The 23,907-nt window shown below is 47.8% G+C and overlaps 1 protein-coding gene across 1 annotated transcript in view; it reads right to left on the bottom strand.

The window, feature by feature from the left end:
• Positions 1–23,907, bottom strand: part of LOC148505705 (FRAS1-related extracellular matrix protein 1-like) — a 244,847-nt gene that overhangs the window by 72,086 nt on the left and 148,854 nt on the right. The window contains exon 24 of the mRNA XM_088447872.1: positions 15,315–15,579. Within this exon, the coding sequence (XP_088303998.1) occupies positions 15,315–15,579 (265 nt within the window). The remainder of the gene's footprint in view (positions 1–15,314; positions 15,580–23,907) is intronic.

The following is a 23,907-nucleotide window of genomic DNA, read 5'->3' as shown; positions in this document are numbered from 1 at the left end:
GGAATATAGAAAGTTACTGGTATAGAGACCCCCTTTCACCAGCTTGTTAAAAAAAAAAAAGATTCATTAAAAAGCCAGGTTAGAGTAATCCAGGCCTCTAAGTGTACACTGTCAGAAGCCAAAATGACCTTTTTTTTACCGGCCCTACAATACTGTGTAAGGGGTAAGGGGTGTAGTGGGCTTATTTGTATAGGTATTGCTTGCTATGCAGAGTGGCACACAGCATGAGCGGAACAGTGGCCCTGATTCAGAGCCGGACGCTCTGACCAGAGCGCTAGCTCTGAATTAGGGCCCACCTCCATTAATATGGAGTGTCCTCCTGGTTGCTCGTATAGCTGTGGGTCACCACCCACAGCATATACGAGCGTGCAGGATGATGGTCGCGATGGTCTTGACCATCGCGACCATCAAAACTGCGAGCAAAAGCCTGCGGTTGAGTTTTTCAACCGCAGGGCCAGGAGTGATTTTGGCCCTATCAGAGCCCAAATCACTCCCACTGACATCACTAGTGATGTCAGTGGGGCCGGCTTCAGATGGTAGGCGTTCCCTTGGGAACGCCTCCGTCTGGCAGGCACGCCCCCGGCACGCCCACCAAAGGGGGCGTGCTGTCAGTCAACATCGACAGAACGCTCCCTTTGATGATACACTCCGAGCGAAGGAAAGTCCTTCGCTCGTCGGGTCTCGCGCATGCGCAGTGCGGACCATTTACCCACTTGCGAGCGGACAGCCAAATTTAAGTAGAGGCCCATCAATACCAATCTAGCCGCCCTCCAGGGTTTTTTTTTTTTTTTTTTTTAACAATTTTTATTGGTATCCTAGAAATCAGAAAACAGAAATTCACCTTTGTATAGCAAAATAGTCATTTCAATACTACAAATAACAGGCAGCAATAACCTAATATAATACACAAATAGATTGAGAAGGGTAGTCGTAGAAACTGTCTCAACTAACAGTACACGCAGGGCTGAATTAACGGGGGGGCAACAGGGGTGGTCGTCCCTGGGCCCCCACATCCATCAGGGTTAAAGTGGACCGGAGGAGACGGAACCAGTTCCGCCTCCTCCGGCCAACCTAACCCCAGCGCCGCAGGGAGGCTCCATTTGCCAGGCGCCTGCTGAGATTGTAACCAGAGGGCGCCCAGCTCCCCCCATGCATAAAGGGCACCACTACTTTGGGCTCTGCATACGGGGCACTACCACTGGGGGCACTGACACTACTGGGGGCTCTGCATAAGGTCCCCATTGTGCATACCCCCAGTTCATCACATTTAATAGGGGCCCCACACATGTTCGTTGCCCAGGGGCCCCCACAGACCTTAATCCGGCCCTGAGTACATGTACATAACTAATGAGGTAGTTACCACTTCAGGGCTTTAAATATGATTAACTCAATACACAATATGGGGTTGATGTACAGCTGGCAGCAAAATAGGCGCAAATTACTCAAAACAAAAAAAGACTGCACCCATCTCGTTCATCATTAGTGTTAACACTTGTACCCGCCTCATGCTGTGCGCGAAAGATCCAGCTGAAGAGGGCAAACGTACCGCCACCCACCTGCCTCAGACAAGCACGAAAGTCAGACTTCACGGCCACGACACTGCTGTGGCACACCCACAAGACGGATCTTCCGCACGAAGGCGGTCCACCAGTAATGCCCATTTCATGGACGTAGAGAGGCGGCTACACACGCAGCAAACTGTTCGCTCTCGTATGCCCAGTTAAGGTGCGTATGCCTGGTGTGGTGCATTGCGCAGCCTGCTGATAGTCGCGGGATGGAGATGCGTTTGGAGTTGCGTCCAACTCAGAATTAGGGTTCATATGATGAGCCGTACGTATCTCAAGATGTATTCGCCACTGCACGGGCGACGTATTGGAGCTGAGTGGTTATGGGGTAGATGTGCTAAGTCTTGGAGAGACATGGAGTGGACAGAGATAAAGTACCAGCCAATCAGCTCCTAACTGTCATGTTGCAGTGTTTGAAAAATGACAGTGAGTGGCTGATTGGTTGGTACTTTATCTCTCTCCAAGGCTTAGTACATCTCCCCCTCAGTTCTGCTGAAAACGAAGCACACCTGAACTTTGGGGTTTGGAGTAGAACAGAGCCCTTGCTCAGGTGTTCCCTCAAGTCAGACCTCGGATCTAAAAACTGGATCTCGCATCTTTTTGATTACATGTAAGTCCCTCCCTCGTGATTTCGGGTCCCAATATTGCACAAAATTAACTGCAAGTGACTGGGAATGAATGTTATCGATGTTCATAATATTATAGGAACAAAATCTGAAACTGAACCAAAACACGCCGATGATTTAGAACCAAAACACGGGGGTCTGCGCCCATCTCTACTGCATGGGCGCCTTACTTACTACAAGTCATCACCGGGATGTAGTCTACAATGACAAAATGTCAACAATTATGATGTCTGCATTTTCAGGATGTCGTCAGGCAACGTGCCGGCATTCTGAGTAACCCTCAGAATGTTGACAGGAGAAATGTCAACATTGCCAGAATGTCGACTCTAGGGATAGGCTGTGAATGAGAGGGTTAGGCTACAGGGGGAGGTTAGGGTTAGGCTGGGGGGGGGCTTAGGGGGAATCGGTATGATTTACCGCCAGACCCCTGGCCGGCAGTTCAAATCCCGACAGCGGCTGCCCGAACAGGATGAAAATCCTGATCGTCCCCAGGTAAGTATTCACTATCCTATTCCCCCCCTAACCCTCCCTTAGGGGTGCCTAACCTTAGCCTTCCCCCCGAGTGCCTAACCCTAATCCCCCCTCTAAGTGCCTAAACCTAAGTCCCCCGGGGAGGTGCCTAACCCTAAGTCCCCCATGGGGGTGCCTAACTCTAACCCTCCCTCCCCCTAGCCTAACCCTAACCTCCCCCCACCGCGCGGCTGTCCGCAGTGGCGCCCGGCATCCCTTCGATCGGGATCCCGGGTGCGGATCTCCCGGGATCGGTAAAATGACAGGCGTCTAGATGTAGAAGCCGGTCATTTAACCCTTGCCGGAATTAAGCAGTCGGGAAGCCGGCTGTCGGGATTAGGTCCGGCGGCTTCCCGACTGCATACCGGTTTAGGGTTATGCACTTGGTGGGAAGGTTAGGGCTTAAGGTTTGGGATAAGGGAGAGATAACAATAATTCGGTTCTGCATAGGTTAGCTTTCTGAGCAAGTACGGTGCAAATTGACGCAAACCACTCTTCTTCAGCCCCTAAATGCGCCCATCATAAGCACGCTGCCGGTAATTTCTCTGACTTTGTGCTTTAATATCTATACATTATTTGTCCATGTTACAAAGCAAAAGCACCCTAGTAGTCCTGAAATTCTTCAATCACGTATATTTTCTTGACGGAAAATAAATCTCGATGTTGATATTATTTTTTTTTTGTTTGTATTATTCCCCCACCCCTCTGAGAGCTCACAAATCTGTGAAAATCCCTGTAATCTAATTGTGAACATCATCGTCAGGAGCGTCCATCCACGGCAGTCGGTCTTTCTGCAAAGCGCTGACAGATTGGAGGTTACGCATGTGTTGAGCAGATGGGGTAAAGTTAAAAGAAACACAACGAAAAAAAAAAAGCAATTTATTAAATCACCTGGAACCAGCAGCTCCATTCCAAAAATAGTGAGAATGAAATATAGCAGGGGACGGCACGGGAAGCTGGCACCGGTATACACCAGAAGGTGCCGGTTACAAAACAAGATAAACATTTTGAGAAGCCTCAGCTGTGTTGGAGAATAATGAGCCATTATTTAACCCAATAAAGCTTACCCCTAGAAATTAATTTAAGAAGGTTCTGCTTCTTCATGTTTTTCTGCTTATCTGTAATCTGTATTTTGGCATCTGGTTGGCGTGAGGTTCGGCAAGCCGGCACCTTAGCTGCTGGTGGAGAGTGTGGGACGTTGTTACTGCAGTTAATGTTACTGCTTCTTAGGGTGTTGAATGAGATGCACAGATGGTCCCATCTCTCACAGATAATCTCTTTCATGCTTTCTGTCTGCTTACATCTAAGGCATGCAGAGTCCAATGCTAAGATGGGGAATTAGTCAATATTAAATTAATGCGGGATGCCGCGTGCACTGTGCTGGAGGAACCACTGCTAACATTCACTGCTGGACATTTATGAAAACTGACGGACTGGTAACTTCGAATAAAAAACGATAAATAGAAAATAAATCTGCATCCATGGCAACTGGGTTGAAATTGTAGTTTTTTTTTTTTCCCAACAGAGTTTAGGGAGTGGAAAGAAATGTCTGGTTAGCTGCTACGGCTTACAGGGCGCACGTTACCCCAGCACATAGGCAAATGCAGGGGGGGGGGTTTCCGTCTGCCTGGAAACCCCCCTCCCCAGCCCACACCATGACCACAATAGAAATAGTAATATAATGGAATTTTACTAGCGCTGCATGTTCTTCTCAGTATCACAAATGAAATAAATAGCGCCACCTGTGGATCTTTTAACATGTATCAGCCAGTAATAAATACACCTGTGCACCAATTAGGGAATTTGGAAAACATGCACCGTTAGGTATGTACTGCTATAGAGCCCAATATTTACATTAAGATCTCCATAGGCTTATTGCTAATCAAATACCTTAAACATCCTTACTTAACTTATCTATTAAATAATGAGATGGACACCATAACAGCTTGGATAAAAGGTCACAGCTTTTATTTCTGAATTAATTAATTCACCTAACCAAGGTGGCCATGAGACGCTGCATACCATACATGCCTACCCTCCCGGTTTTCGCGGGAGGCTCCCGATTTTTCGGGTAACCCCCCGCACCCCCGGAAGGGTAGGCATTTCTCCCGCATTCTGCCCACTTCCTAGTGAAGTGGGCAGAATGAGGAGAATACCCGCGGTGATCGCGGGTCTCCGTGTAGGGGGCGGGGCTTAAAACATGATTCTACATGAATCATGTTATTTGGCCCCGCCCCCTATGCAAATTCTAGCCCATCACAGCAATTTTGCAGTGAGGGGGCGGGGCTTAATGATGCGAATCGTCAGGCCTTGCCCCCATCACCCCCTCCTGCTTCTATTAACCGGGCTTCTCCCGGGAAGAGATCTGAAAAGGTAGGCAACTCTGCTGCATACTCCGTTCTAGCTTTCAAGTTGGAGACACACACAGGGAACGACTGAAATGCTCCCCCTAAAGACACACTTAAGTTGCGAAGGTCCCGCCTCCCTCCTGGGCCAGTCTACTCCGAGCGCTTCCGTACAAAAGCGTTCGGGTCCCCTCGTACGAGAAGGACACACTCGCCATAATACATTGAGGTCCAGCGCCCTCACAACGCTCTCTTGCGCCACAATAAAGCCACTGAGATGCAGCGTTCTCCCGCCATGCTGCGCCTTCCCTGAATAAGGAAAATTAACAGAACAAAATACAAACAGCAAAGCTTTGGGCGGGAGGGTGGGCTCCAGAATCAGCAAAGAGGCAAATCACATGCACACTGCCTCTTTTATACCTTTAGTCACAGGCAAACTCAGAAATCACAGCATTGGTCAGCTAAACCACCTGACCACCAAACCAACTTAATCTGCCTAGTAACAAGGCTGTCAAGACAGCCGATTAGCAAAAACCCCAGGATTCTTATTTCACTCATGTTTAGGCAACCTTTGTTTTCTAATATGTCCAGGGCAGTGCTAGGTTCTTCTGCTGCTCCTCCAGGCTCCCGGACTTGCTCCCATGCTCTGGAATGGTGCCCACATCTTAAATAAAAACATTCAGCTCAGGCAGGATAGACCTACAGCCACATATAATGGCATACTGTGATCTCTGGTCCTGTGTATGCTGGAATTATGACACACAATACACTTTGTATGAGGCATATTAAAGCTGGATAGGTGGTAATTATGCCCTCTTGCTGGACAGGCCACACTCACTCTAAAATCAAGCATTTGGAAACCCCCCTCTAGAAATCCTGCGTTTTCCACTGCAGCACCTTGTTTTTATAAAAAGTCCCCAAGGAATTTATAGTTCACCAAAATGTGTAATTTAATGTATAAAATAGAGGGTGCCTGTGAAAAAATGGAACACAGTACTAAAAGGAGGAATGCTGAAAATTAGGAACACTTTCACGGCCTTAATTTTGGTACCTCACGTAGCTGCAGTACTGCCGAGTCAACAAGGAGGACGTGACCTCTGACGTGTGTTCCCCTGTGGCGTCGACGCCATTGGTGGAGCCACAGGGAAGCGTGTCAGGTGATTTCCGCAGCCTCTATAACAATCACCTGACGTGCTTCCCCCAGGTTCCACCCACGGCGTCTACGCTACAGCGGAGCAAGTGACTCCCGCCCAGCCCTGCCGCAAAATCACACATCAGCCCTGCCTACAAATTTTGCTCTTCTACTGCACATACCAGTGAAATGTGCCTGTGCTTAAATTTTATTTGCAAACTGCAACAATATCACTGTAATAATTAAATGCATTGTTATTTTCTATGAAACATTATTTTAATTTTCATTAAATGACCTTCAAATTGTTCTGTTATAACTTATTAGCCAGATTTTTATTTTATCCAATTTTAGTAATTCTTCAGGAGGTTTCATTTTTGTAAAGTAGCTCACACCTCAATTAAGGTTGGCAACCACTGGTCTAGAATCTAGATAGACACCAAGGGGTAAATTTACTAAAGGTTGATTTGGCATTTTGAGTGATTTGAGGTGCGATTTTCATTCGATTTGTATTCGATTTTGCTTTTCGGTATTTACTAAAGGCCAAATCGAATTTCAAATCGAATTTGTGACAAATCGACCTCAAATCGAACATCGGAAAAACATTGGTACTTTTACATAGCCCAACACACAAAACCCTTATTTACTATCATTTGATTTGAAATCGACCTCAAAATCGGACTTCAAATTGAACTTCAAATCACCAAATGAATAGACTTGCTTCATGCTTTCGATTTGAGCATGAGCAGGTCGGGTTGATACAGATACATGCAGACATTAGTGAGATGCCTGTATATAGCTCACTGTAAAAAGTAAACAAACAGTTAACAGTAAAAAAAAAATGACGTGAGGTCCCCCCCAAAACAGAACCCGCCCCGTACAGAAATCTAACACAACCAACCCGCCACCCACCGCCCAGGGGTGGCGGGGATAGTCCCGGGCTATCAGCCTAGGCTAGGGGTGCCCTGGAGAGAGAGACTCCTTTATTGGAGGGGTCTCCAACTCCCCAGGGACCACTGGCCTGGGCTTACTAGCGGTCAGGGCTGATGCTGCGGCTGGGGGGCCCGGTGAGGTGATAGGGCTCCCCTGGCTGTGGCATCAGTCCCCCGTTAGAAAGGGTCCAGGGCTGGTTCTGTGAATTACAGGGAGACCCTATGCAAATTTTTCCCTGTAATTCCAGAACCAGCCCTGGTTCCCATAGCCCAGTGCTGGTTGTACTGAGTACAGGGAGACCCTATGCAATTTTTTCCCTGTACTTAGTCAACCAGACCTGGGTTTGAACGGGAAGCAATCGGGAAGCCGACTGCCTATATACCGGCAGCCGGCTTCCCGACTGTCTTATCCCGGCAAGGGTGAAATGCCGGGCGTCTAGATGTAGACGCCCGCATTTCCCCGACGCCGGGAGACCAGCGCCCGGCATCAAGATCGTACTGATGCCGGGCGCCGCGAGCGGACAGCCGCGGGGGGGGAGGGTTAGGTTTAGGGCTCCCGGGGGGGACTTAGGGTTAGGCACCCCCCCGGGAGGGTTAGGGCTAGGCTAGGGGGAGGGTTAGGGTTAGGCACCCCCGGGGGGGACTTAGGGTTAGGCACCCCCCCGGGGGACTTAGGTTTAGGCAGCGGGGAAGAGGGTGGTTAGGGTTAGGCACTTGGGGGGGAAGTTAGGGTTAGGCACCCCTAAGAAGGGTTAGGGTTAGGGGGGTTAGGTTAGTGGATACTTTCCTATCCACGATCGGGATTTCCAGCGCTGTCGGGCTTCCGCTGCGTCGCACTCTGCTCCTGTCGAGCTGCTGTGACGGGAATCGAACCGCCGGCCAAGCGGCCGGCGGTATTTCATACCCATTCCGTTTGAACAGTCCGGGGCTAGTTCTGTTTTGGGGGGGGACCTCACGTAATTTTTTTTTACTTTTAACTCTTTCATTACTTTTTACAGTCAGATACATGCAGGCATCTCACTGATGTCTGCATGTATCTGTGTGAGAACGAACTGCTCATGCTGAAAGTGAAAGCATGAAGCAGTTTTATGCTGTCGGGAATTTGCAGTTCGGTTTGAAGTGTGATTTGCCGTTCGATTTCTACATGAACATGTCAAAACGAACAACAAATCACTTTCACAAATCGACCTAAATCGAACACCAAATCGAATAATAGAAAAATCTGGCAAAATCACTGGTTTTTCTACATTCGATTTGAGTCGGTTTGGAGAAGCACTAAATCACTCTTCAATCGACCAGCAAATCGACCTTTGATAAATTTACCCCCAGATGTTAGAAAGGCAATAGGTCGACAACAGGGACAAAAGGTTGACAGGGTCAAAAGGTCGACAGGGACAAAAGGTTGACACAGTAAATGTCGACGTGGAAGAAGGTCGACAGGTACAAAAGGTTGGCAAGGTCAAAAGGTTGAGACAAAAATGGTCAACACACAAATGGTTGACACTTTTTATTTTTTTAGGATCAGGGTTGGGCACTTACCGGAGGGTTAGGTACTTACCCTGACGGTTAGGGTTAGGCACTTACCCTGACAGTTAGATTTAGGCACCAGGAGGGAGGGTTAGGCACTTACTGGAGAGTTAGGGTTAGGCACTAGAAGGGACGGTTAGGGTCAGGCACCTACCCCGATGGTTAGGGTTAGGCACCAGGAGGAAGGGTTAGGGTTAGGCACCAAGGGGAGGGTTAGGGTGAAGATTAGGGTTAAAAAAACACGTGTCGACTATTTTGTGTTACTATCATGACAGTTGACTATGCTGATGACCAGTATACATGACAGTTGCCTATACTGATGACCAGTATACATGACAGTTGCCTTTACTGATGACCAGTATACATGATGGTTGCCTATACTGATGACGAGTATACATGATGGTTGCCTATACTGATGACGAGTATACATGACGGTTACCTATACTGATAACGAGTATACATGACGGTTGCTTGTACTGATGACGAGTATACATGACAGTTGCCTAAACTGATGACCAGTATACATGACAGTTGCCTAAACTGATGACCAGTATACATGACAGTTGCCTATACTGATGACCAGTATACATGATGGTTGCCTATACTGATGACGAGTAAACATGACGGTTACCTATACTGATAAAGAGTATACATGACAGTTGCTTGTACTGATGACGAGTATACATGACAGTTGCCTAAACTGATGACGAGTATACATGACGGTTGCCTAAACTGATGACGAGTATACATGATGGTTGCCTATACTGATGACGAGTATACATGATGGTTGCCTATACTGATGACGAGTATACATGATGGTTGCCTATAATGATGATGAGTATACATGACAGTTGCCTATACTGATGACGAGTATACATGGCAGGGCAGATCCCCATTGTATAGAAAACAGTATCCAAATCTAATGACAAGCATATAGTGCTGCGCACGATTTTACCATGTAGACCTATAGTTTGTTAAACATTATGTAATTAATTCATAGGTATACAGTAAAGAACTTTTTTTCCGGTTGACAGCTAAAAAGTGCGAAGACCAATTTGGTGAAACCTATAAAATGCTGAACAACAGTTTAAAGCCCAGTGCTATGTCACGCACCCCTGGTGGCGGTGGGTGCAGGATTAATGGTATGATAATATTGTTCTTTGCAGACGACCTACAGTTCCCAGCAAGCCTGCCCCAGCATGCCAGCACTTGGAGAAGCACAAGTGCCTTCATGCTCGGACATTAAGGGCCCGCTGGCACCTGTAGTCCGCCTGTAAAGAAAATATTAAAATAAATACAAGACACTTAAGGGTAAATTTACTAGAAGGTGCTAGTTAAATGTTAAGTAGAATGTGATTGGTTGCTATGGGCAACATCTCTACTTCTAAAAAATCGCACTTTAGTAAACATACCCTTAATGTTTACATAAAAGTTTATTATATATGGGGGACGGCCAGGGGCTGGCTGGCAACTTCCAGCCTTGGGGTCAAACACAAGCCAGTGGCCCCGGCTTTTCTTTCAGCATATTGTGAAGCATTTAGCAGCTTGGCCCCAAAGGGTAATGCCTGAAGGCACCATCACCGGAAAACCCCACCCAGTGGCGTAACTAGGGAATATGGAGCCCAGGGCATATTTCAAAATGGAGCCCCCTCCCCCTTTGTGGAAAAATAGGCACAAGGGGCATGGCCACTCATCACTCTGAACATTCCTTTCCACTCCATATGCACCTTAATGCAGTGCCCCCAGTAGTGCCCCTTATACAGTACCCCCAGTATGCAATGTCCCTAGTAGTGATCCCTCTTATGCAGACCCTCAGTAGTGCCCCTTATACAGTACCCCCAGTAGTCATCCCCCTTATGCAGCCCCCCATTAGTTCCCCTTATACAGTGCCCCCAGTAGTGGTCCCCCATATGCAGGCCCCCAGTAGTGCCCCTTATACAGTGCCCCCAGTAGTGGTCCCCCTTATGCAGGCTCTAAGTAGTGATGCCCCCTATCCAGTGCCCCTTATACAGTGCCCCCTGTAGTGGTCCTCCCTATTCAGTGCCCCCAATAGTAGTCCCTACTCAGTGCCCCAATAGTCCCCCCCATGCAGTGCCCCCAGCATTAGACCCCTCCCCAGTTGTGGGTCCCCCCAATGCAGTACCCCAGTAGTAGTCCCCTTCCCAGTAGTGCCCCCAGTAGGGGTCCCCCCCAGATGCAGTGCCCCAGTAGTAGCCCCTTCCCCAGTAATGTCCCCAGTAGTGGTCCCCCCAATGCAGTGCCCCAGTAGTAGCCCCCTCCCCAGTAGTGCCCCCCCCCGATGCAGTGCCCTCAATAGACAACACACGAGTTAAAAAAAAAATAAAAAATAGCACTTACCTTAATCCCCGCTCCTGCTTCCGCCGCGGTCCACACCACTGTAGTCCTCCAGGGCTGGCGCGCTCTGCATTATGGGAGAGACATCATGGACAAGGGCCAAATTGTGACGGCTAGAGGCCTGGGTCACAGCATCTCCAAAATGGCAGGTCCTGTGGGGTGTACCTGGTATGCATTGGTTAGTACCTACCAAACGTGGTCCAAGGAAGGACAGCCGGTGACAGCGCCAATGATACATTGATGCATGTGGGGAGAGAGGGCTAGCACGCGTGGTCCTATCTCCCAGAAGAGCTACCGTAGAACAAATGACAGAAAAAGTTAGGGCTGGCTATGATAGAAAGGTGTCAGAACACACTGACAAAAGCGCTTACATTGGGCACGTGTCAGAAGAACTGGACCGTGGGGGCAATGGAAGAATGTGGCCTGGTCTGATAAATCACGTTTTCTGTTACATTACGTGGACAGCCGGGTGCGTGCGCTTCATTTACCTGGGGAAAAAATGGCACCAATGTCACAATGCCTTTAATGTCAGCATTGTCGAGAGGTGGCAGGGCCACGATGACGCGATCGTGCGGTGATGCCCTGCCCCCAGTACGGAGTCATTGCCCGGCCACGCCCCCCACTTTATGCAGGCATTCAGCTCCCTCTCGGAATGAGGGAGCTGAATGTTGGCAAGTATATCTTGGGTCCTGGCATTCGTGTGTATGTTACTTTAACGCGTTCCCCCCAGGGGCGCCGACAGGGAGGGGGGCAGCGGGTACTGTTTACCCAGGCCCTGTTGGAGGGGCCCGGCATGCAGTACTTCGGGCAGGGAGAGAGAGGACTGTGCTGCTGTCACGCTGTCTGCTGGGCTAGGGAGATAGGCTGCAGCTGAATATTGGTTTAGGCAAAGTATCAGAAGAAATTATGGGCCTGATTCAGAGCCGGACGCTCTGACCAGAGCGCTCGTTCTGAATCAGGGGCCTCCTACCTAAACTTGGAGCAGCCTCTTGGACGCTCGCATAGCTGTGGGTTACCACCCACAGCTTATGCAAGCATCCATGATGATGGTCGCGATGGTTAACACCATTGCGACCATCGGGCTTGCGACGAGACCCTGTGGTAGGGTCTCGGTGACCGCAAGCCCTGGAGTGATTTTGGCTCTATCAGAGCCAAAATCACTCCCACTGACATCACTAGTGATGTCAGGGAGGCCGGACCCAGACGGTAGGCGTTCCCGTGGGAACGCCTCCTTCTGGCCGCCACGCCCCCGGCACGCCCACCAAAGGGGGCGTGCTGTCACTCACCATCGACAGCACGCCCCCTTTGGGGCGAGACCCATAACGACGGCTACCCCGTGCGCTAGGGCACCATCGACCCGCTTGCGAGCGCTCAGCGCTCGAGAGCGGGTCTGAATCAGGCCCAATGTTCATTCCCATTAACCAAAGAAGAAAAACAATGAGGGGCACAAATTATAAGCACTATGGACCTCATTCAGAGGTGATCGTTAGATGCAAGCGGTCGCACAGAATCAGGGCGGCCGCTTGCATCCTGAACAGCCGCTTCCTTGTCGATCGTTAAGCTGTGGGTTACCACCCACAGCTTAACGACCGACCAGGTTGATGGTCGCGATGGTGATAACCATCGCGACCATCGGGGCTTAAGACCAGACCCTAAGGTTGGGTCTGGGTACTCGTAAGCCCCAGGGAGCTTCCTGCTCTGATGGAGCAGGAAGCTCCCCACTGACATCACTGATGATGTCAGTGCGGCTGCCCACAAAACGGTAGGCGTTAAGGAATGCCTCCATTTTGGTAACCACCCCCCCGGCCCGCCTACCAAACGGGGCGAGCTGTCGATCAACATCGACAGCCGCCCCTTTGGTAACGAGCTCCGAAGCGACAGAGTTTATCTGTCGCTCCGGGGCTTTCGCCCGCGCAGTGCGGCCGCTGCGCATGCGCAGGCCTTACCATCGAGTCGGTTACGAGCGCATCGGCGCTGGAGACCGACTCTGAATAAAGTCCTATGTATTGTAATTAAAGTAAAATAAAGCCATTTTGTATTTATGCCAAAGGACCCACAAATTTGGAGTCAGCTAATAATTTCCCTTATAACATAGCTGGCACCTCCAAGACTGCACTGAGGATATCATGCAACTCTCTAAGCCCTTGAGTTTCCCATGTGAACTTCCCCAGCGCGGCCGTCTGTCAGGGAAGACTGAGGAGGAAGGTTTCCTTACACTGGAATGTAGATCTTCTTTCCTCGCAGCTTCCTGTTAGTTTGCACAGAAGTGAGAGATAATTATAGAGAACACGTTTTATAAAAAAATATATATTTACATGGTTTACTGTTGTGTTCAGGCGACAGAATAGGCGGCATATGCTTATTTCAGAGAGAATGACATCGCCATCTGGGATAAGACGTCTTGGGTTTCACCTCACAATATTTAGAGCCTCTTCAAATACAATGTTTATTTGTTTTGGAGCCCACATGAAAACCGAATTGCACGATTGTGCGCGTTGTAATTAATGAATATATTTAGAGCAGTGTTTGTGGATTTATTGTTTTTTTGTTTGTACTAGTTTTCATTTATACGTTAAAGAAATATGTTTGTTAAACAGTTTGTTCTGTAGCATTTAAAACAATTATGAAAAAGTTCCATATGTTTCAAAAACTTATGTAAATATTTCCATTTGTCTTTTCATCCTCACGACAATGGTTGGTTGGCACCAGTAGGGTATGCAGTCGGGATTCCGGAAATCAATATACATACCGACGCCGGAATCCCAACACCCGTCAAAATGCTGATGCCGCCATCCCAAAGACGTCGGCATCCTGAAGGTAAGTATGCGGGTAAGTATGACAGTTAGCCTGGGTATAGGGGGGTTAGGATTAGGGACCTCCCGGGAAGGGTTAGGGTTAGGCATCGACTGGAGATGGTTAGGGTTATGCTGCGGGGAGGGGGGTTAGGGTTAGGCACCACTGGGGGGAGGTTAGGGTTAGGCCTTCCCAAGGGAGGGTTAGATTTAGGGTTCGGTAAGGGGGGTTAGGGTTAGGCATCACCGGGGGGGGAGGTTAGGGTTAGGCACCCCCCAGGGAGGGTTAGGTTTAGGGTGTGGGAAGGGGGGGGTTAGGGCTAGGCACCACCAGGGGGAGGTTAGGGTTAGGCACCACCAAGGTAGAGTTAGGGTAAGGGTGGGGGTACTTACCGGCCGCTGTCGGGATTCTTCATGATCGGGATTCCGGCGTTGGGATTTGAACCGCTGGCATCTCATCCACCGGCATATCATACCGATTCCCACCAGTAAATTGTTTCTGCTCATGTCACCGAGCTAATTGGGAGGGAGGGACTCCCAGCAAAGTGCTACACTAATGGTAGAGGCTTTAAAGCTGGCGCAGGGGGATTGCTCCAAAGTTGACATGCACAACACAATTTTGGGAATAAAAATGCCATTCAGTCCTGTTTCTAATGGAGAAAGTTATGTCCCAAGTAAAAGTCTACTGGTAAAACGTAAACATGAAAATAGTTTCTGGGACTCAAGTGAATGAAGTTAAGAGGTGAATTGGGGATATGAGCAAACAGAAGTAGAGGCGAAATATGTAATGACAGATAGCAGAGTTAATGGGGAAACTTGAGCGTGGAGATAAATGTGAGGGAAAGATGGGCAGAGCATGACCTGACCAGGAGAGGAATAACATGAGAAAGAGAGGACCAGGAAGGGAAGGGCAAACTTCATTCTTAATGAACCAATGACTTCATCAAGGAACCAGTGATGTCATCAATTCCTCCTGAAATATTGCCTCAGCACACAAAATGCACTATGAGAGTTATTTTACCTGTCGGCCGAGCATCATTAATGAACCAATGACCTCATCAAGGAACCAGTGATGTCATCCATTCCTCCTGAAATATTGGCTCAGCACACAAAATGCACTATGAGAGTTATTTTACCTGTAGGCCAAGCATCATTAATGAACCAATGACCTCATCAAGGAACCAGTCATGTCATCCATTCCTCCTGAAATATTGGCTCAGCACACAAAATGCACTATGAGAGTTATTTTATCTGTCGGCCGAGCATTATTTCCCGATATTGGAAATCTGAAAGGCCTGGTCCATAGTGACCGCCTACCCGTCACACCTGATAACACCCAAAACACGGAGGTATAACGTTATATATTTCTCTATTACACTGAAGTATAAAGTTAATTCACCATCATGCCTATTGCCATAGCCCTGTGACTTGTTCCTGTGCATGACTGGCATCCTGCCCCTGGCACATGGTGCAATTGCAAGACATGTAACCCTTTCTGAGAAGCAAGGCATTGACTCAATAAATCCACCTCACCTGAACAAGTCCTTGCTACCCCCACGGCTGTTGTCATGTACGTAGCAGACCTTCTGTGCTGCCACATCCAACTGGCTGAAACTGGAAATGGCCGCGCCAGGATAATTGATGTACTCAATCTGACCATGCACAGGTGGCACGGAGACGGCATACAGCAGCTTCTCTGGTTTGCCCGTGCCATCTGTTGCCATAAGAACATCTGTCATCAAGGTCACCCTGTCACCCTCTGTTAAAGTTACAGGTCTGGTGAGTAGAACAATGTCACCTATAGATAAAAAAAAAAAATGGGGAGCAGGATAAGGGACGAAATAACAAAATCATCATAAATTAAATAATTATGAAAAAAAATACCCACACATTTACTGCGCTGTTCTATATTTGTACAGCGCAGATTATTCCTCAGCCATCAGCCATACATAATAAGGCATCTGCCTCATTAAGTGCACCAGCTTACATGCTTTGTCTATAGCGCTGATCATTTCTGTTATCTGGGAGGAATGGGGGTGGGGGGAATTCCTTTCCCTCGTTTTTTTGGCCTTTCGAAATAACATCAAGTAATTATGTGACACTGAAATAAATGTATTTTGTACCCAATATTAAGATACCAAAAATATAAAACTTTTTTAATTAACATATCTTTTTGTAAAAAAAATATTAAATAAGAATGCGGCAATTGAGATCAATTTAAGTACGTACATCTGCAGTAGTAATAAGAAAGCTTTTTGCAATGTTATTGAAGCAATAAAAAAGTAAAATAGAACTGTGAACTATGGGCCTGATTCAGACCAGCTGGCAAGCGCTATGTGATCGCAAGCGGGTCGATGGTTGTGCATTGCACACGTGCGGCGTGCGCAATGCATGTGCGCAAGCTCCGTAGTGAGTGAGAAATTCACTCACTCCGGGGCTCGCTACAAACGGGGCGGCTGTCGATGTTAATCGACAGCTCGCCCCGTTTTGTAGGAAGGGTGGGGTGGTGGCTGGACAAACGGAGGCGTTCCTGAAGGAACACCAGCCATTTGTGGGCGGCCCTACTGACATCACCAGTGATGTCAGTAGTGAGCTTCCGGCTCTATTAGAGCCGGAAGCTCACTGGGGCTTGCGGCAGACGAGACCCTACCACAAGGGTCTCGTCGCAAGTCTGATGGTCGTGACCATCACCTGGCCGCTCGCAAAAGTTGTGGGTGGTCACCCACAGCTTAGCGGGTGGGCAGGAGGCCGGGTTTTTTTTAAAAAGCGTCCGCCCTGATTCAGAGCGAGCACTCACTTTTTGCGAGCAGCTCTGAATCAGGCCCAATAGTTCATACTAGGGGGGAAGATGTACTAAGCCATAAAAAGTGATAAAGTGGAGAGTGATAAAGTACCAGCCAATCAGCTCCCAACTGTCATTTTTCAAACACAGCCTGTACCGTGACAGTTAGGAGCTGATTGGTTCGTACTTTATCACCATCCACTTTAGCACTTTTCAAGGCTTAGTACATCTCCCCGAAACTTTGCCAGCCAATGTAGATCATATGTTAATTAAGCGTGTTTTCATTTATGCTGCATAAAAATAAGGAAAACTGAGCCTGAATCAGACTTGTACGCAATTCCGATGTTCACGCAGTGGAGCGATTACCGGTGGACTGCACATGCGTCCCAGCAGCAATGCGCACGCACAGCAATTGAATTGCGATTAGGGTTGCAATGAGGATTCAATTGTCAGTGATTGACAGCAAGCTAAAGTTTTGTAGGAGGTAACGGGGAGTGACGGTTGAACTGGACGGGTGTGCCGGCCGTTTTCGGGGTGTTTCCAGAGGTGTCTGCGATCCTGTACTTATGCGACCATACATTGAGTCGATGTCTGCCCGATCTACGTGCGATGCTGCCCATGTGTACGCGAATGTGGGCAGGTACGAAGGCTCCGGTGGGCATCTCTGCTGCTGTTGAATTAGCATATGTTAGCACAGCTGCGGCAGTAATAGCAAACAATTCTGCAGCTGGCCCATTGTCATCAAATCATGATTTGTAAACACCCCGTCAGATCACCCATATTTAGGGCCATATTCAATTTGAGGCGAAAAAGTCTGAGGTTGGACTTTTCGCCATCATCGACGTTTTTTCCTGAGATAAAGTATCGGGCGCGTGCGGAAAGGTAAGTATCGTAAAGTCCTGTCACTTTTGGGGAAATCAGCCAGTCACCCCCCAAAAGATGTCCTGACACGGGGGGGATAACTATGGGTACCCCCGATTTGGCCTTGTAAGAGTAATTGGTGTTTTTAAATAGCCGTGGCAGGTGCACAAATACGTTTTGGAAGCAGTGGTGAAGAATAGCATTTAGCTTTATTTTTTTGGGGAAAAACCTAGTCCCATCAAATTTGGGGTACATGAAAATGGGTGCAAGCATATTTTTAAGTCCCTAAAGTGATTTTTAAAAATTCTTCAAAAATCCACCTGCCGCTACCAGCCGCATTCTAGAAAACACCTGCCGCATAAATGGGGACCCCCCCTGAGGCTATTTCACTAGTTTTTAAGTTTGCTCCCCAACATATTTTTTTTCGCCCCCAAAATTAAAGTACCTTTTTTGGGGTTTTTAAAAACTATTTTACACAGGTTACTTTAAGGGAACATTCCAAAGACTGCAGGCTGTTTTGTTTTATTGTGTACCCCTAAATCTCAATTCTGCACTTTTTTCGCCACCTATGCAGTGGACCTGTTTTTTTACAAAGACTTTTCGCACCTGCGAAAAGTTATTGAAATTGAATATTTATTTATTTATTAACAGTTTCTTATATAGCGCAGCATATTCCGTTGCGCTTTACAATTGTCAACATTGATAGAACAAAACTGGGTAATAACAGACAGATATATAGGTAGGAAGGCCCTGCTCGCAAGCTTACAATCTATAGAATATGGAGATTGGTGAAAATGACGTCATCGGCGATAAATTATTGCCATTAACGGACTTTTCGCACCTAATTGAATACGGCCCTTAGTCTCTGAGGGCGGGATGTACTAAGGTTGAGGTGACCATTCTGCCAGTCACCGCAACCTTACTAATCGCATATGTACTAACATATGAGATTAGTATCGCAAATGACAGCTCTTGCGATAAGAGCTGCCCTTTGCAAAGTAGCTGACGCCGGGTGACGGGGTCTCCGTGGGACCCCGTCCTCTCCGAGCCACGGGAGCTTCCTGCTAGTCACATGTGCAGGAAGCCCCGGGCTCCTCCTCCTCCCTGCACCCAGAAGAAGATTAGGAGGAGGCGGAGGTCCCAGGAGGAGCGCGGGCTGGCTACCATGGAGTGCAGGTGAGTGGGGGCCAGCGCTGGGCGACGGCGGCGAAGCGTCGGGTGCGGGGTGCGGTAAGAAGCCCATAGGCTTATATAGGGTAACGCTAGGTTTTTCTGGCGTTACCCTCTGCACTGATAAAAGTGCGGCAGGGGTTTAGTACCTATGGAAATGCGGTAAAAACCCAGTTTTCGGGGTTTTTAAGGCATTTTTCCTTTAGTACATCCCGGCCTAAATCTTAATAAATAGGAAGATTCATCAAGCCTTCTACAGAGTAGAGGTGGAAAGTTCCCCATAGCAACCAATCAGATTTTAGCAATCATTTCAAAGAATGTACTAGATAAATGATAGCAAGAAGCTGATTGGTTGCTATGGGTAACTTCTCCAATTAAGAAGATTTAATACATTCTTCCCACAGACAGATTAGGCACAAACCTTGGATTAACTGTATTACTTACAAAAGGATAGCTTGCACTGCAAGGCAAGTCACGCTGCATGGCATATTGAGGCTAGATGTATGAGGACACATTTGCTGGTACAGAGGTAATAAGTAACGCAGGGTGTCTCAGAGACGTCCGTCCACCACTGTGTCACTCTCTCACCGTAAACACAAGATGGCCTCTGCACATGCTCAGCAATGATCATGGTGGCCATCTTGGGACAGGGCATGAAGCCTCACCGAGGAGGAGAAAGACTGGAGTCTGCGTAGTAGCACACTCATCTATTAACACACTTTAACCTATACAGACGTTGCAGAATGTGTAAAATGTTGCTGCTTCCAGACAATAACAAGTGACACGGTCTATTGGTTTTGGCAAGGGACTCCTGATTTACCACTATATTGTGGTGATGGACAGAATATAGCCGTCTGTGTCCTCTGCCTTAATACCTCTGAAACAAATGTGAATATACAGTATGTCCATACAAAATGGAAGGAGAGGAGCCTGGAGGTTCTTGGTGCTGAGATCAGAAGTCAGTGATGTGCGGTCAGGTGAGGCAGGTGAGGCAGAGCCTCTCCTGTCATACTTAGGTATAATTCAAAGTTTTGACTATAAAAATGATCCGAAAAAATTTAAGAGAATATTATAAATATCTTCTTTGTATTATTCTAATAATTTTTTTAGTCAAAACTCTGGAGTAAAAAGTGTATGGGAGGTGAGGCACTGCCTCCCTTGTCTGCCTTTTCCGCACATCCCTGATCAAAACTCACCAAATTCCAGCACTATAACCTGCTGCACCTTACATGACCCCTCGGGTTCATATATTTATCTGAAAATCTGGCTCTGATAATAGCCAGTGCCTCCCCAGCCATTTACCTCACCACACGTTACTGCAGAGTGCAGACCATTAGTCCAAAATGCTGTCTACAGCCAGAGCAGAAAGGACAGATCGAAAGATGTTGCATAAACCATTTGGTGGCTGTGGGGGTGATTTACCAAACCTTCTAATGAGGGCAAGTGGAGGTGTTGCCCATAACAACCAACCAGATTGAAGTTATTATAATTTATCTAGTACATTCTATAAAATGATAGCTAGAAGCTGATTGGTCGCTGTGAGACCTTCTCTACCTGTCCTCTTTAGAAGTATTGATTCATCTCCATTATTTTATATTAATGAGATATAGACTCATAGTGATAATATAGGTCAATTGCTGTGTGTGGTTCTGTTTGTTGTGCCAGGTTTATGCATATGATGCATTGTATATACATCACTAAGCTGCTTGCAAAACACAAGGTCAACATAATAATAATTATAAAAACATAAACTCCCTATTGGCTGATGTGAGATTGCATAACCCCCAAATTTTAACCATAATACCTAAAGAAACAAACTATAAACTTAACTAACGACACAGACACAGTGAATGCCATTAAAATTGGTCAACCATTTTATTAAAGTTAAACGATCAAATAAATATGGTGTCAGAAAGAAAGAACGACCAGCTGCTCAGCGACATTACGTCTTACGCTAAATCTAATGTCCATGACGTGTGTAACTGAGCCAATAGCCCGTTACCAATAACATTATAAAGCTCCAACTCTTCCACCAATTCACCATAATGGGGCCGGCCAGCCAGCCAGTGCCCCTGACCCCCAGTAGGGAAGGTCAAACTAGATTAATGTATAGAGAGAGCACCTCCAATACAGCCGAGCAATAGGCACTGGACTGCCGTTCTTTTATTCCGCCACAACCGGTGACCAACTCACAGCCGGGACTGCCACCATACTCTAAACTAACTGATCTAGAACCTTAAACAGACTCTCTAAGAACAAAACAAATGCCCTCTTCAGTGAGGTGAACCCCATCGTGTCTATAAAGATGCTCGTCTTTAAAAAGTACCAGAGTATTCACCTTTCTCCTGGCTTCGTCCATGACCACTCCAGGTATATTACCACGTCACGACCTCCTCGGGATAATGTCCAACCAAACTAACACACACGAGGACCACTGCCCAACGACCATCTCATTTCATGCCGCAGCTCCAGAGAGGACATGGATCCCAGACCGTTACCCCCCAAATGCACAACCAAAACCACCGGACTACCGAATGAACGCACATACGACTCCAAAACTGGCACCAACTCCTTCCATCTCATGCCTCTGCGCCCCAACCACAGAACTAAACCAAAGGCTGCAGATACATTAACATCACTGGCAGCCGGCAATCTAGAAGCCCAGTAAACAAATTAATGACCCACAATCCAGATTGGTAGTGACTAGTGAGTGAAGAGTCCCTCCTGTAATAAACAAGACACAAATAGGCAAGTGACCGAACAATTAAGATTCACCAAACTAAAATATTCCTAACTAAATGAGTGGAGGGGGGGGGGTGACTTGGCCCCAGGTTAAAACCTGAAAAATCTGCACAGACAGCACAAGCCAATAGTGCCTCCGGATTTCAGGGCAAAAACGGCAAAATTCCTCGGGGCACCCACCGGCGAAACGGTGGCGAGTGAAAACCTGCTTCCAAGACGTGTCCATTTGTGACAAAGTGCAAAGAGCCGAGAAGCAAATCGACAAGGAGGCCGCCCCACAAACCATACATGCCCCAAGAAAACTTTACCAAGCAATAAAATAAAAAAGAGGGGCAACTATCCAGTCGGTAAAGCCAACCCCTCCACCCGAGTCGCTGGTCCGCTCCCCCCACCGTCTCACGGATGGACCAAACACTCATCCAATCTCACCCAACAGGAAACAAAGCACAGCGAAAAAATGTCAAACCATCCAAACAGCCTCAACCATAAACTACTGATCCCCACACTCTAAAGCACATACAGCTGATAAACACTGGATTTCCAGCGACCGAGAGCTTCGGAATGAATGTGTGCTGAAATTACGAGTAGGTAATCCCAATTCCTGAATGCACCACTGGGAAACTCATCTTAATTGATACACTGTCAATGGAGACCCATCCAAGTGCATCAACCAAGTACCGTCTCCGCGAGGCCGAGATCGTAGATACTCCTGAGCATGGGAGACTGGGCAAATCCTTGCCTCCGGGCAGGCCACCAAGGACACCGAATCCGAAATGATCACCTGAGATAATGCCAGCAGGGAAACAGCGCATCTCGATGTTGCGACTAACTCGCCGATGTGAAAAGCTTTGTGAAAAGCCATTGCAAAGGCGAGTCAAAACAGGACTGACTCGTGCGAGGACCCGCAAATGCAGGGGACAATGACCATCAAATTAACCAACATGGTAACCGAAATGGGGTGGTTGCGGTCGTCTCGAACCGGGGCGGAACGTGCCCACCTCTTCAAAAATCGGAAACAAAAAACAGTTTGTGAAGTCTTAACTTCCGCGCAAACGAAGGAAAAAAAATGCCACTGTCTGCATGACTTCTGCCCGAGACTAACCCGCCATATTTAGACCCAACAAAAAAAGACAGCAGGAGTTTATGCGAGGGTTTACCTTCATTCCGTCCTACGCAAAATATAAGTCGACCACTGGTTCCAAGATGCTCGATACGCCTTTAACATTCCTGGAGCCACCAACTGACACCTTCTATCCCTGCCATATAACCTGCCAACAATGAGATGGGCAAACATCACCAATCAGAGACGCTCCAAACGCGAAACCTAACACATTGCTGTCACGAAAGGGCGTCCGCTATAGAATTATCAACGCCGGGGACGTGGTGTGCCGCAAAACAAACATTAAGGGCCAAGCCCCGCAGCATGAGGTACGCCAGCAAGCGCAGAACCTTGAGGGAGATTGACCTGTGACTGCTAGTAGCCTGCACCACCCCCAAAATGTCGCACCAAAAAATTATGTGGTGATTCCAGTGGAACTCGTCTCACAACTTACTGCCCCCTTGCAGTGACCCGACTCCGGCCCGGGCAACTACGAAACTGAAGGTGCCTTGGCCTTGGGGCTGGGTATAGGAGGGGGCCCATGTTGCATCCTGGGAGGCAGAAGTTTAACTATGTGGTGCCCGATGGAAGAGCCATCGCCTATACCCCAAGGTCTCCTGTGGAGCCCTATGGATCCTGCAGTTGAAAGGTTCATGGTTAACCCCCGCCTGATCCACTCTGCCGGCCAAGGGACCACAAGCCCCCTAGGTAAGCCCCGTAGCCAAAAGCACCCAAAGCATCCGTAAAAAGCTGTATCTGCGCATTAGAAACTGAAGGAGAAAGTCAGACCGCCACGCAGTAAAAATCTTGCAAAAACACATCCCATACTCACAAATCTCTACGCAGCTCAGTGTTCAAACAAATGAAATGATGAGGCTGTTTGGCGCCATACATCACCCTTTCTAGTCTACGGCAAAACACCCTGCCCATGGGAATTACCCGGCACGCACAATTGAAAAGCCAAGCAAAGACTGACACTGCTTTAAGGTGACTTTGCCTCCCGCTAAAGCCAGCACAATAGCATTGCGTAGCTTAACTACTTTGCCAGCCGGCAATCTACAACATCCTGCGACAGTATCGATCTCTATACCGATGTACGCGAGACAAGAGCAAGGGCCCTAATACTTGTCCCGAGCTTTCAGGACGCCAAATTTGCAAAGAAGCACATGCAAAGAAAAATGCAACTTCTTATATCTGTCTGACCCAGCGGGACGAACACAGAGAAAAACATCGAGGTAATGCGCCACACCTGATTCCCCGGATCCAGCGCACGCGCACCAGTACAGAAAGCAGCTAAATGACTCAAAAATTGAGCACGAAACCGAGCAGCCCATGGGCAGGCATTTATCGATGTGAAATCCGTCATCCGACCTGAAGACCATGAACCAGAATTAATCCGGATGTAAAGGCAGGAGGCGGAAAGCAGACTCTACATCAACCTTATACAGAAGCGACCCAGGACCTGCCGCCCG

Source organism: Taudactylus pleione, unplaced genomic scaffold, assembly GCF_031769625.1.
Source record: "Taudactylus pleione unplaced genomic scaffold, aTauple2 ptg000442l, whole genome shotgun sequence".
In the NCBI taxonomy this organism is placed as follows: Eukaryota; Metazoa; Chordata; class Amphibia; order Anura; family Myobatrachidae; genus Taudactylus; species Taudactylus pleione.
This window is presented reverse-complemented; position numbering and strand designations above follow the sequence as displayed.